The sequence below is a fragment of the Thalia democratica genome, chromosome 9 (genome assembly GCF_965202585.1).
Source record: "Thalia democratica chromosome 9, ktThaDemo2.hap1.1, whole genome shotgun sequence".
Taxonomy (NCBI): domain Eukaryota; kingdom Metazoa; phylum Chordata; class Thaliacea; order Salpida; family Salpidae; genus Thalia; species Thalia democratica.
Window position 1 is genome coordinate 29594643 of NC_139173.1, and position 19623 is coordinate 29614265.

Below are 19623 nucleotides of genomic sequence, written 5' to 3' on the forward strand. Positions count from 1 at the left end.
AAGAAGCATCTAACCTTTTAGCAAGATTTTACACTGTTACACAATAGTTACATATTGTTAAGTGTTGTAGTAATCAATGTGTATGTATAAATAGATAAATATTAAAGAAATATACTTGCATTTTTAGTACATGAGCATCAATTTTATCAATTCAAGTGTTTTTTTTTTGCTTTGAAAGTTAAATTTGGGTATTTTTATTGTCTAACAATTTATTTTTATAGTAAAAATATTACATGATAAGTTTTTATTCAACGTTGAAAACTATTACTATGAAAACCATAGTAATTTTTTTCTAAATAAATACGTCTTGAGTTGTGATGAACTCATATACACTGTTTGTCCTTGGCTTTAATGTTACTAGAGAAGCATTATTATGCGAATATGGCATAGAAATATTGAAAAAAAAATTTATTATAATATTATAAAAACGTCAAAGTGATTATTTTAAAAAAGATTGTTTTATTTATAAAATTTTTATCTTACTAAATTAGCTTTTCAAAATATCAAATTAATACTTGTAAATTTACCATACTCCATAACAAAAATACCACGCAACGCTTCTGAATGCTACATTAGTTTTTAAAAGAATATTTAAACATAATAAAAACTTCAAAATAGCATAAATATGTACTCAACTAGATATTAAAAATTTATGTCATAAAAAATTTAAACAATTGACTAACAATATAGTTTAGATTTTAGTTCGATTCAGACTTTTCAATCGTACAAACAATAAAAGAATAGTTATAGCTTACAAATTTATTTTTTTAGTTTCGATACAGTTGTCCGTTAAAATATATTAGTATACTAAGTCAAACATATTTAAATCACAAACTAAGTTTTCAATTTGATTTCATAATGTAGTGAACTAATTTAACAGTAATACTCGTATTAATTCATGATTGTGTTATTTTTAACTGTGTATCCTAAAAACTATAGTTACTTTTACTACTTATTTAATTTTAGTTCAAAGTTAAACTAATTATTATTTATTTTCACTGTTTAAGAAAAATCCGTTTATACAAATGTTACTCACTTTTAAAGCATCGAATGTAACACAAATTGTTGTAGAGAAACTTGGATAGTTATTTTTGTTAGTTTAAGAAAGGTTTTGTTAAAAAGAAAGGATTTTTATAAAATGATAATCTAATTTTTTGTAAATTATAATACTTTTTTAGAACTTAAAATAAGTTTACATATTTAATTATTCTATAAACCTATTTTAGATAATATTAAATAAACTTTAAAATTTTAACATAAAGTTATTAAACTCTTAACTTTTGTAGTATTGTACTTTCAGGTTTGAAATTTTTGAAAACTTAAAACGTGTTTAAGAGTTTTTCAATACTATAAGCTATGAAATATTCTTAAATATTTTATAATAAGTTTGTTAAATAACTTTAAAATGACAAAAAAAAAATCAAAAACTTATGTAGATTTTATGTAGTCAATTTACAACAACAGTTTTTTTTATTCAATGAAAAATTTATAATCTACAAACAAAGTTATTTTAGAACATACAGTTGGAAAATTTTTGACAATAAAAAATATTACAACTTTATTCGTATAGTATTTAAAGTAAGTAAAGAGAGAGACATCAAACGGTAAAAAGTTGGTGATTTTTATGTTTTTTTTTTAATAGTTGCAATAAGGATCCAAATTAGTAATAAAACTTCACAATAAAACATTATACAACTAAAATAAAATCCACATCTTTCAGCAAGTATACTACGTACTACATTTTTGGTTTTTAGTTTATTTTTTTGTCAGCAATTATTTTCGATAATTTTTTCACTATTTTTTTATAAAAATAATATTTTATCTAAAATAGTTTTAATTTTGACTGAAAAGCTGTGACAGTACAATCCTCAAAAAAAAAATTTTCATCAGTTTACTATTTTATTTGTATATGGTTAATATCATAGTAGTAATAACCGGTATTAATAATTTTTAGCTTCTTTTTTAAGACCTTCATTAGTGACGCTTTTGTTCTGGAAGCTTAAGATATATCGCTAATTTTAAATAAAACATTAAAGATCTAAATCGTAAAATAAAATAGCGATGCAACACATCGAATTTCTAAGTAGAACGTCTACACTAAAATCACGTTAAAACTCTTTTTTACTTAATTAAATTTAAAATTCTAGCTTACATAGTTTGGTACAGTTAACTTTTAGGTGGTATTTTTAAAATTTATTCGTAAAAAACTTACTTTCAAAGCCTAAAAACAACAAAACTGATGTGATTTCAAAATACTTAATACTAATAGTTTTTAACTTATTTTACTTTTTTTAAACTAAAACTTTTGTTAATTAAAATATATTTAGCTATTTCTCAAATAGTAGCTAGTTTAAAACGAAACATCTGCGTTATTCTAACAAACACGTCTACTTAATTTAAGGTTTCGATTTAATTAACTGTTGCTGTAAATAAAAGTATAAAAGTAAGTATAGATAAATACAACTTCCCTGCTGACTTGTTAGCTTGGTGGTTTGAAAAATTAACATAAAGTTAGCTAATAAGTTATAAGCTATTAAGTTAAAACAAATATAGTTAGCTAATAAGATAAACATTTTTTACGTACAACAAAGTTACTTGTTAAGTCGTCATTTAAAAATTATTAACATTTTGTTAGTTTTTGAAACTTGGCAAAGTAGTTTTCAAAAAGTACTATGATTTCAGCACTCATAATATCACTTGTCATGACAGTATTTTCAAACTTGTAAAAACAAAATCTTCTTAAAAATCCTCAGAATATAAAAAAGCTAGTTTTTACTATTGTTGAGCAGTGAAGATAATTCTGTAGAATTATCAACAGTTTAGTAGTTTGTTGTTTATTGAACGACAAAAAAGTTTGGTCTAATGATAGAGTTTAATGTATTGTCGACGACAGTTATGGTTAAAAATTACTCAAATGTGTTTTCTGATACGTTTAAGTGTACAAATTTTATAAATTTTAAGCTCAGAGCAGGATTAAAGAAAATGTTAAATGAGTTTAACCGAAAATGTATAAATAATGAGTTTATATGTATGTTTTACAAATCTTAATCACAAGTACTATAATAAACAAACTGTTTTTACTCATGCTGTTTTAGTAAAGAATGGTATTTAATAAAATTTTAATAGCTTTGATAATAATGTAAACACTCAAATGAATTAAAAGTATCCAACTCTAATGCTTTAAAAAAAATGATAATTGAAATATACCTAAAATAAGATCTTTAAGAAAAAAATACAAACTCAAAAAGACTAAAATCATGATTGCCTAAATATTTAAATTTCCTCAAAGTGAATATTTTAAGCAAGTGAAGTAAATTTTTATATAGCAAACTAAGGTTGTCAACCTAATAGTGTGTTTAATAAAAGAAATTTCCATACAAATCTTAAAAGTTAAAACTATTTTACTGCGGCACAACTTTTTAGAAATTTTAAACGGTTCGCTTGTTTACTGCTATTTTTTTCAGGTTACCAAGCATATGAAATTTTATTTTTAAATACCTTTACATTGAAAGCTTTTGTAGCTGGAACAGATATTGTTAGAAAATATCAGTATGTTCTTTAGCAGTAGTAGTTTTATTTGTTGTGTTTTATAGCTAATATTACTTATGTTAAATATTAGAAAAGTTTATTATTATGGAAGAAACGTTTTAATTTAAGTTTTTAAAATTTATAAAACTTAAAGAGTAGTTTATATGTTATATACATTACTTTTCATGATTTAATAACCAAAAGCTCTAAATTATTTTTCCATTTTAATCTTTTTGCACGGTAAGTTGTAACTCTTGGAAAAATTGTAAGTATTTTACAATAATTTATATCATTTAGCAAAAGTTTAAACTATACTGTATTTTGAAATTAACAACTGCATTTAAATGCTACGTTTATACCTAAACTCAAATACTAAAAAATTTTGAAATTGTAAATTTATTTTTTAACAAACTAAAGTTCACCATTACCTTGTAGAGCATTAGTACTACAACTACTTCTTTACTGATAAGATTTGTTTAAAAACTGTTTTTAGATGTACTGACAACTTAATCGTTTACAGAACTAGATTTTAGCTTGATTTTTTTCTATAACAAACAATATCATAGTTAAAATACTTTGTAACCACGTAGAAATAAATTATATCTACTGCTGTTATTTTGTTATGTTTGCCTTAGATAAGTCTGTCAAATTTTAACCATATACTAACTCTAAATACTGTTTTTTTTCTTTAATATTTAGACGGTATAAAAAATACCAATATATTAAATATTTAAAGTTTAAACTCGAATTTAACTTTTAAACGGTTCTAATAGTTATCAGCCTATATTTATTAGAGATACTTTAAAGAAATATTTAAGTTATAATTTTCAAGGTATTTCTAAACAAGAATTTTTAATTCAAACTAGTTTAAATAAATAAACATTTAAAGAAAAAAAGTTATGACATTAAAAGAAACAAAAATGAAACCAAGTTTAAATCAAACACTAAAAACCGAATGGAACGCATTGAAAACATCCACTTACCCAATAGAACACGAAAAACTTGCTATGACAATCATCAGATTGAGTGTTAGTCAAATTATACAACTAAAATTGTGCAGCATATTTTCCAGAAACCTTCAAAAATTACAAGAGCATTACATTTTAAACTAAATCACACAAACTTTTATTCATTATCGACAACTGTTTGTTTCTGTAGTTCTGCTATGAAATAAACAAGCTAATGTTTTTGTAGCTCGCAGTGACAGTTGTTTCCCTCGTCTGTTTTATAGCTGGCATCATTCAAACAACCTTGTGGTTGACTATAGGAGCTGGCATGTGGTGTTCGTTTGTGGTTGGTGTTTTTAATATTTCTTTATTTCTTAGATATTCAAGTAGTTATTTTAAAGTCATTGGTTTGAAATATTAAATACAAACGTTTAAAAATTAATTAAATATTTTTAGGTAACAAACTTGTAGATTACATTTTATTTAATAACTAAGTGGTTCAAAATTTTTAGTTAAAGTGAGCATGTAAAATAAAATGAGTAAAAAAAAGTAAAATAATATAACTGTAAAACTAAATTGATTTTAGACATTTCTTGGTGGAATTTTTGGAGTATTTTTGCAACCTGGTTTAAATTCCACAAAATCAGTTAGTTTGAATAAGTAGTGATTTATATGCTGTATTATTTATAACTTGAATGTTGAGGAAAAACAAATTACTTAGATGATACTTTTTATTTTGTTATAACAATGGTAGTGTAAGTAGTTAAACACAGTGTTAAAGAAGTTTCGTTTTAAAATTCTAACTATATTTTTTTTAATAACTTTCCAAACTGAATTAAAGTACAAATAAAATTAGTAAATATGCAAAAAAGTGTGCTTGAAACTTTACAATTCTTTTAAATTTCTATATAATTGAAACTGTAAAGTTCGTTATACAAACTTTTCTAAAGTGCCCTAAACATCTAGTGTAAAATTATTCATAATGTTTTAGGAAGCTTTTTTTAAATTAATTTCAAAAACGAATAAATATGTCTAGAAGTTTGCAAAATTTGTTTTAAAGATGATCAAAACGATTAAAATAGTTATTTTTTTTAACTTAACAACTTTAAAGGTTGGACTGTCGTTGGGATTTAATGTTGCCGGTTTTGTAATGTCAATTGTACTTTTTGTTTATCAACTAGTTTCTGAAAAAGTAAGCAAATTAAAATAGAATAGAACCTACATAAAATTTGAGAACCACGAATTTTTAGTAACATTGTCTTAAATGCACTACTTTTATTAAACTTAAATAGTTCAAAAATAGTTAGTTTTTATTTGAAAATGACACAGAAGTAATTAATATAACTTATAGACTCATAGAATAAACGAAGATTTCTTTTTTGGATTGTGGGTTTTTACATTTGTTTGTGCAGATATATTGATCATATTGCTTATTGGATCTGTCCTGTTTAATTGTGTATTGTATGGATGTTTCAGCAAAAACTTAAGCAAAGTAAATAGAAAAAATAATTAATGTTTTTTAATATACTGTCCATTTAAATAAGATTGAAAATTTTTTTAATATAAAATAAGTATAACCATTCTCTATTTAGTAACGTTCAAGTGTTTGGTGGTTTTCATTAGTTACTTAAGTATAAACTATACTTAAAATTACCAAAAAGATGTGCACTTATTTTAATAAAAAAAAAGTTAGCTTTTCTTCTTAACAATAAAAAAGTGAAATATGTACGCTTGAATGTTTTGCATAAAAGAAAAGTTTTTCAGTTACAACTTTTCATTCAAAACTAGATCTTTTTACTCAAAGTTTTGTATTTTTAAACAGGAAACTAATTATGCGCAAAGTGAAGTAACTGTCCAATCAGTCTATCCACCATCAGGTACGAATTTTTATGTAAATGTTTTTAATAATTTGAAGATTTTTTCTTGATTTTTACCTTACAAAAACTAAAAAACTTAAGTAATTTTTTTTTTTGCAAGAGTTTCCAAGCTTTTAAAAAAACAAAAAAATAAAGTAGTAATTTGTTCGTTTATGTGCAAGAATTATTTGAAAACTTTTCTTTATATATGTAAAACAAAGTTTAAAAGTTTTATTTGTTAAGCAATTTTCGTTAATCATTTTGTTCTTTTTTACAACAATACAATAAAAATTGACTTAGATACTTAACTTTAATCAGTCAAACTTATAAAAAAGCAATATAAATATTAAAATATTATGTATACTAAACATTTTTATATAATTATTTTTAAGTATGCAAATAAAACCAACTAATTTTGCAATTAATAAATACAGAATACTTCGATGAAACTCATGATCAATCAGTGTAACCAGTATTTTATGAACAAGTTGCTTAAATGGTTTATTGTTTATAAATGTTTCTTATCAACCAACTTGTTCAGTACACAGTTCCTGCATAAGTGAAATTATAGCTAAAATTGTAATAACATTTTACTAATGTTTAAAAAAAAAGTTATAAAATTTTTCTTTTTAATATTTATCGTAGTTTTTTTCATAATTATCAAACCATTTTTATATAATCTATTTTTCAAATATTTTTTAACATTTTATATGCTTTCAAAAATGCTCACTAAAACTTTTTTTTTATTAATTACGAAACACAAACCAATAAGTCTTATAGATATTTAAAACGTCAAGTTTCAAACAAAATTTGATCAGTTTTCATTGATAATAAAAAATGAACAAAAACAAACAGTAAAATAAGAGTGTTTAATAATAAACTTACAGAACAAAACAGCCTGGTAACAAAGTTTTAATCCTTTTTTAATTGTCTTTGTAAAAGTGTTACACAAAAACCTTTGTATTCGTAAATCCTCTTTATAAAAAAAAGTTTTTAGTTTAAAAAAGCTTTATAACAGAATAAAGTTCTAAATCAATAAATATCAAGTAGTATTTAATTTTTACGTTTTTAGAACACCTTAAAGCTATAGATTGAAGCAATAAACCTAAATTCTATGTTTACATTAAAGCTTTTAGTAGATTGACTAAGTCTTCTTGCTTTTTAATTAATAAACAGTTTACTTATTAAAATTTAAGCTGATAACTTTTAATTAGTTACTTTGTATACTATTTTAACTTTTTTTGTTCCTTTAATATCATTTTTAGTAATTTTTACTTCAGTGACGCTTCATTAAGCTATGAAATATTTTTTAGTTTTTGTTGTGATTTTGTTTCGAAACCTAAACATCAGTTAAAGTGCTAATATTTCCTTAGCAATTTTATTGTACATAATAAACTATTAGAACATTTATATTTTAAAAGTCTTAACTTAATGTGTCACACTAATTGTTTCAAAAAAAAATTTTTAACACTTGTTATGTAGTTATCTATGTTGTAGTTTATGCTAGTAACTATTTAAAGTTTACAAAAATAATTTTATATACGTTTTTTTAACTCATTTGCTGCACAAAACTATACCATTTAAACAAATACTTATACAGATACTTCTAATTTTAGGTATTACTTGTAAAAACAATGAATTATTTAAAACTTTTATTAGTTCTTTTTTGCACCTTAAGTTTAGTTTGCAGTCTTAAATGCTACGATTGTTCTTCAGCAAATTTTCATGGATCTAAAGTAGAATGCGATCCGATTGTAAAGTTTTGTGACACTGAGATCTCAACCAAAGACTTAAGGTGTGTCAATATGACCTTGGGAGTTTCTGGAGAGCCTGATGCTAACACAGGCTGTTATTACGTCATAAAGCAGCCTGAAAGATATTTCAGTTTGAATAAAAAGCAAGTTTCTGTAGCCTACACGATTTGCGATGAAGGTTTGTGCAGTTTGATTGAGAGCAGTGGTTCAGAAAACACTAAAATCAATATGATGTTGTTAGCATTTTTTAGCGTTTTGTATTTGATTCACAATCTTTTATAGTTTTTAGTAATGATATGACCGATTTATACGCTCATACCAGCTTAAACTAGGATAACTTTAATCTATGTGTTTATTAAATATGATAATATTGTATTGATTTTAAATTATACTGAATGGAAACGTTTAACTAGTTTATGTATAACAACAACTATTGTTTGAGTATATTTAATTTTAATTGATGATTACTGTACTAAATCTAACTTGTGTTTAACTATATGTTAAGCTTTTCTTTATTGTTTTAAAACAAATTTTACTTAATAAACCCTAAAAAAAATTATATATAAAATTTTAATTTTTGGAAGTATATACATACAAAATCTACTTAAAAAATTGTTTTTTGTTTACTAACAAATCTTTTTGCATATTTATGTCTTAAAAACCATACATATTTATGGTTAAGTATAAACTCATAAATAAAAGCAAAGGTTTATATCTCGACAAAGACTTAAAATAATATAATGTTGCAGTTATTTTTAGCTAGTTTTAACCTTGTTGTTTAATGTCTTAATAAAACTAGTTTTAAAGGAAACTTTAAGTATATAAAAATAAGATTGTTTTTATTTTAAAACACTTGAAAAGTTTCACTTGACTTTTAATTAAGCTAATTTATTTTGATAATTTTGTTTTCTTATAAAATTAAATATTTACCACATAGCTTATCTTAAGATACGCATTAAAGTTTTGGTTAAATTGTTTTTTCTAACTAGATTATTTAGTTCTTAAAATTTTAAACATTAATATACTTCCTTTTGATTTTTAATTTACAATAGGTAATGTTAAACTTTTAAACAAAGCCAACTTTATAAAACAAACTTCATTTCGACAGTTTTTATAAGTCACTAGCCAACTTTTCAAACATTTTAAGAAGCTGGTCGCTTTTATTTTAAAACATTCATAGTAATCGTTTAGAAAGTACTATTTCAAAGCAAATATGTGATTAAGTAAGCAATAAAAAAGCATTAGTAAGAGTAATGTTTATGATTAAAGCCTAACTTTAAGTTTTTACTACTACTTTTTTTATGTTTCAAAAAAGTATGCTTTCAGACAAAAAGTTCTTTTTGCTTTAAAGGCCGCATTTGGTCCGCGAACCGCAGTTTGCCTATCCCTGATTTAAACCATCTTTTTATATGCAGTTAAAAAATTTTTTTTAAACAATTTCACACTCAGTTTTTAGATTTCTAATCAAACTTTAAAATATTAACAAAATTTTTAGCAAAAGAACATAAAACAAAAAAGTGTAAATTTTATTCACTTTGATTTTTAAGTTTTAATTAAGTGAGTTTATTGAACAAAAAAGTAAATGCTTAAATAAAATTATGGTTTAAAGGACCTGGGTCTACGAAAAAGACCTCTCGGTCATCGAATCACGCACTAGGTGCGGATTAGATTTCAACTTTGAAGTCTAATAAACATCTACACTTGTTTCTTTACTCTTTTTTATACTTAAAAGGGTTAGAGCTTGTCAGTTTAATTGAAAACTTATGAAAACATTTTTTGAACAGTTATTATAATTTAAAAATTGCATGAATGCGGTATAAGAAAAAATTGTATGAAATGAGTTTACAATAAAGTAATAAATTTGCACTACTTGAAAACAGATTTCAAAATGTATACTTTATAATTAAGCAGTTATAAAGTATACATTGGCAGTGAAACAAATTAGTCTTATTTAATTTAAAGCAAAACACAGTATGAAGCATAAACGCCTACACAATAATATTACATCACTTCTTATTTGCAAGCTTAAATAACCACTTCTGCATACTAATAACTTTTCTTTATAATTATTTGTTTTATTAAGCTACTTTAATTATTAAAAAAAATTGTACAAAAAACAAATGTTATAAGTAACAACGTTGTTAAAAGTGTTCAATAAAATAAAATTAACGTCATATTTGCTATAAGCATAAAGTAATTATAATTAAAAGTGGTATAGCACATACAACTTAATACTAACTTAATCTAAAAGTCTAAAATGTATTTTTAAAATACACTTTTATTAATGGAATAGTGAGCGTATTTCATAAAGCATCTTATATTTGTTAAAATAATCTAATTTAGGAGTTTTTAGTACGTATTTAATGACTTTTATTTATACTCAATGCTTTCAAACTGTGTTAAACAATACATTCATAATCTAATAAAACTAAATTACCTAAATTAAACCTTAGATTTTGTTGTAAAATAAGTCAATTTGTTTACACAATTTAAAAAAAACTCCTTGGAACTTAAAAGGTTGTTGGAAGTGGAATATTTAAGTTTTAAAATTGAACAATCTCTCAAACTTTTAATGTTAACAGCTACTGAAAACTATCTGTACCAGCAAGTCAATGTTGTATGTTTAAAAATCAAAAATAATCATAAGTAAAATAATTCCAAAAATGAAAGTTATAAAGAATGTACCTATGTAGTTAACCTTTTAATAATACTTTTTAAGAAAAAATTTATTTAAGAAAATTTTAAACATCCTCAATTGTTTTGAATAAGGTTTTCTATATAAGTTTTTAGTAAAAAAATATGCGTTAAAAATTAAATGAACTATAAAAATTATTAATTTACAATTTTTTTACTTAAGCAACTCTTTAAAAATAAGCTAATAAAAATATGTTGAACATTAAAATGTTTAACTAACAAACTGTATAACTAAAACAGTATTAGTTGTTCATAAAACTAATTTATGTTTCTTAATCAAGTTGACGTTAAGATTTCCATTCTCAAAAAATAAGCAATAGTTTTCTCAAAATTCAACTGTTAGATGTAAGTTATTTTAGAGAATTAATTACACTTTGATTTGCTGTTTTTCATTCTGTTTTTGTTAATTGTATCAGCTTAAACATATAAACGTACTTAACAAATGGTACTTGAGTCGTTAGCTTTACAGTTAATAGTTGTAAATTTTTAAAGTTATTAACTGCTTTTCTTACGTTTTTCATTTAGTTTTTACAGGTAATGCAGGTTTTACTGGTATTTATAAAAATTATGGTTAATTTTTTGCACACCGACAGTCAGTTTTTTAAATAAAGTTGGAACAATAGTTAGAACTTATGTAAACAAAGGACAATAGGTAAAAAAACTTTAAATTAGTTTAACTTTTCAGAATATCGTTGTTTTTATAACTACATTGTTGTGGTAAAAAAAACAAAAATAACTTTATTTTCAAACACTTACATTAGAGCACTAATTAACAAAGCGCCTGACCACTTGATGTCAGTAGAGAGAAGTACAATGTCATACTTCCGGTGACAGATTGGCCATGTTGGCAATTTGAATTACTTCTGTTCGTCGTGGGCTGAAGCAGGCGCAGGTTAATTGAACACGTGAGTTAAATTCTAGTTGTGTCTATTTGTATATATCATGCTGTTTTGTTGCAGGATATAGTTTTTTTTTGCCTGAGTTAGAATACTTTTAATATTCTAAGTGACGTACTTTAATATTTTAAGTGACATAATAGAGTTTTCTTTTTAATGTAAATAAAAAATTTGTTTTCAAGCATGTACGGCTAAAAACTAACAAGTTAAGGTTTACAATCAAGTTAGAAAATTCGTTGGCTATACATTTTTTAATTTTCAAAATGAAACACTCTTTAATGAAAATTAAAAGACAAGTCCGCTTAAGTGAAAACTGAAAACTATGTTAGTCGTGTAAATAGTAAATCAAACCCTCTTGAATTCAATATTTTACAGTTTCCCTCCCTCTGTAAAAAAACCAAGTTAAAATGAGTGAAGAAGAAAATGAAGAAGTACAAGCACTAGTAGTCGACAATGGATCAGGTATGTTTATTTTTATTCATATAAAAAACACCATTGTGTAGAAAGCCTGTGTGTAAGACCTTCTTTTCAGCAAACTTAAAACTCCTGAAGATCATCATACAACAATGTTAACGTTAGTCAACTTGACAAGCAGTATAAACTTTACGGCATTGTATGTTTACTGCTACGTAAATTCCACTTTAATTCAAAACACAATGACAATTTTTTTTAACACTAAAAAAACAGCTTGTTACTTTTAACTCCGCAATATACAGTTTATTATCATCAGGAATGTGCAAGGCCGGTTTCGCTGGTGATGACGCACCCAGGGCTGTTTTTCCATCCATCGTCGGTCGACCGAGGCATCAGGTTCGAACATTTGTACACTTGATTGCTTTCCGTCTTATTCTAGTAACAAACATGCTATTAATATGCGTATCGTTCATATGTTTTGTAATTTAGAAAATGAAAAACGTTTAACTTATACTCCAATAACTTAAGAAAAAAAATCTCTTATAACTATATTTAACCAACAAGGAGTTGCACAGTTAATATATATTAACAGTTAACTTGTAACGCATCGATTACGTAAAGTAAAAAAAAAACCTCTTCAACTGGTTTGTTTTTAATATAATGTTTAACAGGGAGTTATGGTCGGGATGGGACAAAAGGACTCGTACGTGGGAGATGAAGCCCAGTCCAAGAGAGGCATCCTCACACTGAAGTACCCCATAGAGCACGGAATCGTTACTAACTGGTAGGAATAAACATATTGTAGTACTTAACATCATCTAAGGATTTTTATTTTGTAGGAGTTTGAAATATTTTCCAAACGCTTATCCACTACTTAAAATCCCAGTTTTTACTTTTTAAAGAATCAACTAATTAAAATGGCCTTTACCACGAATTGTGAAAAAACTGAACAGTGTTGTTTATAGAGACTTAAAATTCAAACTGTTCAAGTCGCAACAGACTATTATGACGTCAAAACCACAACTGTAAAAGATCGTTAGCAAAAAGTTTTATAAATTACTTTCACTTGACGTCAGCTATGCAGAGTACACTAAAATAGATAAAACACTGTAATTGTGATCAAAGTCATAACTGACAAACTGTAAAACGAGTTATTATGACGTCAAATTCAGCATAATGACTTATTATGACGTCACACAGGGACGACATGGAGAAGATCTGGCATCACACTTTCTACAACGAGCTCCGCGTCGGGCCGGAAGAAGTTGGTTTTTAACTTTTTAGTTTTTTCTTTCACATGAAACCCAGCTAAAAATGTTTAAGCATTAAGAGTAATTAGTTTCAATTGAACTTACTGAAACTCTTTTTTTCTTCATTAAAAAGACTTATTTATTATATTAAAGCCAACTTATTTTTTTAAATTCATTCCCTTATACGCAAAACAGCTGAAGTTTTGTTTGAAAATTTAGTATTGAAAAGTATTAAGTTTGTATAAATGTTTCAAAAAAGCATATAGCAATTTTTTAGTTTGTTCTTTTACACGCATAAAACTTATCAAAGTTGTTTAGTTGAAAAATGTTGAAAACTATCAAATTTATCGAAACAGTTCTAAACAACTTTTAGATCAATCATTTACATGAAAACCAGCTAAAATAGTTTATGCATTAAGAGTAATTAGCTTCAAAAATACATACCGAAACTCGAAATCAAAATTTACCACTTTATTTTACTTTAAAACAAATAATCGAAAATATTTAAGCTGTTTACAAAGTTCAATACACATAAAATAACAATTGCTTTAAACTTTATAGAATAAAAAAAAGTTCTTCATTTAGCACCAGGTACTCCCGACTTAATTGTTTTTAATTGTTTAGCATTTAATTTAATTCAGTTTATGTATTAGAAACTTTTGTTGACAGTTTTCCAACTATTATTTTTCTCTATCTAGCACCCTGTCCTGCTGACAGAGGCGCCACTGAACCCGAAAGCGAACCGGGAGAAGATGACTCAGATCATGTTCGAGACATTCAACGTTCCGGCCATGTACGTGGCCATTCAGGCCGTGCTTTCCTTGTACGCCTCAGGAAGAACTACTGGTTAGAAATAATATGATATTAAAGTTCTTGTACGATAATTATTTATAAAGTCAGGAAGAACTACTGGTTAGGAATATGATGATATTAAAGTTCTTGTACGATAATTTTAAAGTCAGGATGCACTACTGGTTAAAGTTATGATGACATTAAAGTTCTTGTACGATAATTAGTTATAAAGTCAGGATGCACTACTGGTTTAATCAATGGTGTACGGTATTAAAAGTGTTGTGTAACAATTATACTTTTTTTGAATTTTAGCAGTATCAGGACGCACTACCAGTTAGATTTTATATGGTGCTGTTTAAAAGTATTGTTTAATAAATGATTTTAGCGCCAGCACTGTTGGTTAGAATTCTAATGGTTAGATTAAAGGCAATTTTGGTTTATTAAACTGTATGTGGCTGTTTAAAAGCTGGTTAAAAGTTAACAAGTAACGATAAGTAGTAGAAAAGTTAATTTTGCTCGTTTTTATTTGAAATCTTTTTGTTTTTCGGTAGTTTTAATTAACAAAAGAATTAAAAGCTTAAATAAAAATTAAAAGCCTCAACTGTTTTTTTACGTTCAAAGCAACAATAGCTTGTATGTTTATATAACTAGTTTTGTATTTTACAACGTGCTTAACTGGGGTGATAATTTATGCAAGAACACTGTTTTTTGATAACGCTTTAACAGTAAATCAAACACTGAAACTGCAAGAGAAAAATCTAAATCTATTTTTGTTAGTTTATTTATCATAATCACTGCACACTGTATTTGCCAACTTAACAGTCTTTATGATAATATTTTTCCATGTAATATGAATATTAAACAGCTAGAAAAAAAATATCCAACAAAAAATTACACATATTTCCAAAGATATTTATCAGGTTTATTTAACATTTTTTCACAGGTATCGTTCTCGATTCCGGCGATGGCGTCACCCACACGGTCCCCATTTACGAGGGGTACGCTCTCCCCCACGCCATCTTGAGGATCGACCTGGCGGGAAGGGATCTCACCGACTACATGATGAAGATCCTCACTGAGAGGGGATACTCCTTCACCACAACTGGTGAGTTGGTTTCATTTGTTAGTAAAGCAAAGTTTGTTTTTTGACTTTTTTTTAACTTGATAATTTTGAAACTTTAGCTAAAAGTCTGGAAACTTTGGCTCAAATATTTTCTAAAAAGTACAGATGGTGTGTTTTATGCTGAATGTGTTGTTTTTGTGTTGATATTAGCTGACACCACTGGTGCGTTGGAAACAGTTTGTTTTGCAGCAAACTTTTGTTTTTTTCAGTCTCAAACAGTTTATGCTACATCAGTTAAAGATGTAGCTTTGTGTAACAACAACGTTTTATTTATAAGACCGACCATAAGTGTTGTGAAAGTAACAAAACAAAAGTATTAAAAAAAATTGATTTAAACGTTGAACAGCGGAGAGGGAGATCGTGAGAGACATAAAGGAGAAATTGTGCTACGTCGCCCTCGACTTCGATCAGGAGATGGTGACGGCGGAAACGGGATCCTCGCTGGAGAAGAGCTACGAGCTTCCCGACGGGCAGGTTTGTCACCTCGGTTAAATTTACGAGCGTTTTAGTTTGCAGGTTTGTCACCTCGGTTAAATTTACGAGCGTTTTAGTTTGCAGACTTGTCACCTCGATTAAATTTACGAGCGTTTTAGTTTGCAGGTTTGTCACCTCGGTTAAATTTACGAGCGTTTTAGTTTGCAGGTTTGTCACCTCGGTTAAATTTACGAGCGTTTTAGTTTGCAGGTTTGTCACCTCGATTAAATTTACGAGCGTTTTAGTTTGCAGACTTGTCACCTCGATTAAATTTACGAGCGTTTTAGTTTGCAGGTTTGTCACCTCGGTTAAATTTACGAGCGTTTTAGTTTGCAGGTTTGTCACCTCGGTTAAATTTACGAGCGTTTTAGTTTGCAGACTTGTCACCTCGGTTAAATTTACGAGCGTTTTAGTTGGCAGGTTTGTCACCTCGATTAAATTTACGAGCGTTTTAGTTGGCAGGTTTGTCAACTTTTGTAAAACAAAAATAATAACACGAGCAAGTTTTCCGCTTGGTATGGTGGGAATTACTAGTCAGGTTTGGTTTTTTGTTAAAAACGTGTAAATGTAACAGTGATATTTTATTTATAATACAAATATATCGTTTACAAAAATCAACACATGCAATAAGTGCAGCAGTTGTAAATAAATTAAAACGCCCAAAAGCATAAACTATGAACAGCTTCCGATATGTAATGAATAAGATAATTAATGGTAATTGAACAAGTTAAATAAGTTAACAGTAATAAAACAACTTACAACCCAACTTTTTCTTACCAGACGATCACCATTGGCAACGAGCGGTTCAGGACCCCAGAAGTTTTGTTTAATCCCACCTTGGTCGGAAAGGAGTCCGTTGGAATCCACGAGACGACGTACAACTCGATCATGAAGTGCGACGTCGACATCAGGAAGGACCTGTACGCGAACACCGTCCTGTCGGGAGGAACCACCATGTTCCCAGGTGTGACGTCATAATTGATTATATATATATATTATTTTGTACGCGAACACCGTAATGTCGGGAGGAACCACAATGTTTCCAGGTGTGACGTCATAATTGATTATATACATATATTATTTTGTACGCAAACACCGTAATGTCGGGAGGAACCACCATGTTTTCAAGGTATGACGTAATTATTGTTGTTTATGCTATTTTAACACCAACACCGTCTTTTCTAACTTCTGTTAGATAAATTTTGAGAAAAATTGATTATTTTACATCTTCAACTGGTAGAAAAATAGAACGTTGTCTGAAGTAATTGTTTAACAAGATTTACGTAAACCAGACCATCAGTTATTTTGTTAGAAAAAAAAAACAGTTTTTTTAATTAATAATTTTTTTTTCTGAATAGTAGTATTTTTTAGACCATTTTTGTAACTCTTTTAGTCATTTGTAATGTTCAAAACTATTACGTTATTAGTTAAAATATATCACTTATAAAATAATCAAAATACGCGAAGTACTTAACGCATATAAGTTTGTGGGAAAAACTAAAATCTTTAATATTTAAGCTGAAATATTTTATATAAAATTTAAAGAATGTTTTACAGTAACACATTTTCATTACAGTCACTGTAAGCAAGCTGTGGTGCAAGCTTTAACCACACATATTATGACGTAACATTGATAAATCGGATGTTATTTCTATGTGCTCACAACACATTAAACTGCCATTACTAATACATTACAGCTTTGATGACGATTAATTTTTTTATGTAGTCTCTTGATTTTTACCAAAAAACACATTGTTACATTTTGTCTTACAATTTTAGATATTAAAAGTAATTAGATTTTAAACTTGTATGATATGGTATATACTTGTACCTAAGATGTTTTAATTTAAACCTTTATTGTATTCCGTTTTGCTTTAAATACGCTGATTACTTATATCTTTTGAAAACACATTAAGTCTCATCGGAATAATTGTAGTTTCACACCAGTCCAGACAAAAGTTGTTATAAGAACAACTAATGTTGAATTAAAAAACATAGGTTTTGTGATATACAAAATAAAAATTAACGATTTAAACAGTATTAACAAATAAATCACATTGCCATATAAATTTTGTTAGTAATATAAACAAACACAAGCTCATTTATATATAGTTTGTTACATACTAAGAGAACAAATTTAAAAAATTTAATTACAATCTACGCATTTGTTAAACAGATAAAAGCATTATTGTATTCGGAAATAAACTGAAAATATTATTTTAGTAAACGAAACATCTCTTGTTCAGTGTTTTTGTTTTAAAGAATCGTGGCAGTTATTTACAAGTTTAGTTTAACTCGATAAAAATTAAACGTGTGTTATGACGTCACACAGGCATAGCTGACCGGATGCAGAAGGAGATCAGCGCTCTCGCGCCCGCGACGATGAAGATCAAGATCGTCGCTCCTCCCGAGAGGAAGTACTCAGTGTGGATCGGGGGATCCATATTGGCATCATTGTCCACTTTCCAGCAGGTTTGGGTTGTTTTAATTTGTTTTTTTAATTTAAAGCTGGTTCGCTGAATAGAATAGGGATAATTACAAAAATTTTACTTGTTTAAATTGCTCAAAATATTTTGTTTATTTTATACTTTGAACGCCTTACATGCAATACCATATACGACATATACGCCGACATGCTTGTTTTAATTCGCCAGACTTTGTTTAAAAAGAAAGTACATATTGGGTAAACACGACATTTAAGTTGATTAAAAGTTGTTTATTGTATTCAAAACGTCAACAATTTAACATCTTAATAATCAGATGTGGATCAGCAAAATGGAGTATGACGAGTCAGGTCCCTCCATCGTCCACAGGAAGTGCTTCTAAAATGGCCGTTTTCTGTATAGGATTTTCACGGCGGTTATTTCCCCGGATACAAGAATTGTTATCAAAGTGTACATATTTGTATATAATTTCTTTTTTTTTTCCTAAGACTCGTTTATATTGCTGGTTGACTGCAAAATAGTTTAAACCGTTTTTTAAATTGTAAGTACAAATTAAATCAACATCACTTTTATACTTTGTAAATATTGTTAAATGATATAGTTTAATAATTCTCTCTCTACTGTTTTGATTTTGATACTAATATATTAATGTTAAATGTAACGATAATACAAGTGACAATAATAGTGTGTTCATGTTAATAATTTAATAAACTTTTTAAAAAGTTCTTTTGGAAGTTTTTATGTAAAATAAAAAATAAGGAAACTTAGAGAAACGTTTGTGTATATTTATATTTGTTCAAAGGCTTCAAAAATTTTTTTTTTAATTTTTAGAACAATTAATTGGGGCAATTTTAGCTATCAGGGATTAATAACTAGTAAGGACGTAAGATAAAATAAATGGGTAGTTAACTAATGAAAGAGCCGATTATAACTAGTTATGTAGAAGTCGAATTTTTTTTTTTGCCAAGTAGATGTTTCTGAAAATGGTTTTGCAAAAAGCCTGTTGAAATTCTAAGAGCGTATTTATTAAATGCTAAAGGCTTCCAAATCAAATTAAATTATAAAAAAGTATTTTAGTTTAGCGTAAAGTTACTTAATTATCATGCATACTTGATACGTTAAGGTGTTTTTTTTGAAAGTAAGATTTTAGGTATGTGACACGATTTTTTAAGAAAAGCTTTTTAAAGTAATGATACAAGAAGCAGTTTCTTTTACAATTCTGTTAACAAAGCTTCGTTGTAAATAAATTTAACAGTCAATAATTAAAACGTTTGCTTGTAATTTTAGATGCTAATTATACGACTCACTGTACTTTTATTAACTATTTATAAACCATTGCGATTTTATAACAAATGCTGGTAATAACTTTTATTAGTTTATAAAAATTATTACTGAAAAATGAAATTAAGTAAACGTTGTAAAAAGTACCTAATTTATCAAAAATTTAAGGG

General features: G+C 26.8%; 2 protein-coding genes across 2 annotated transcripts; both read left to right on the top strand.

Moving 5' to 3' along the window:
• The first annotated feature begins 4399 nt into the window (after positions 1-4399).
• On the top strand, positions 4400-7525 carry LOC145844421 (uncharacterized). The gene is made up of 7 exons (XM_082951819.1): positions 4400-4556; positions 4723-4821; positions 5062-5121; positions 5587-5667; positions 5827-5967; positions 6298-6352; positions 6766-7525. Exons 1-7 carry the CDS (start codon positions 4428-4430, stop codon positions 6798-6800), a joined length of 600 nt encoding a protein of 199 aa, XP_082807945.1. The 5' UTR covers positions 4400-4427; the 3' UTR covers positions 6801-7525.
• A 4557-nt stretch (positions 7526-12082) lies between these two features.
• LOC145843873 (actin-2-like) lies at positions 12083-18554 on the top strand. The gene is made up of 10 exons (XM_082951131.1): positions 12083-12137; positions 12406-12485; positions 12761-12873; positions 13290-13353; positions 14038-14185; positions 15075-15236; positions 15601-15728; positions 16509-16692; positions 18061-18200; positions 18489-18554. The coding sequence occupies exons 1-10, from the start codon at positions 12083-12085 to the stop codon at positions 18552-18554; spliced, it is 1140 nt and encodes a 379-aa protein (XP_082807257.1).
• The last annotated feature ends 1069 nt before the right edge of the window (positions 18555-19623 follow it).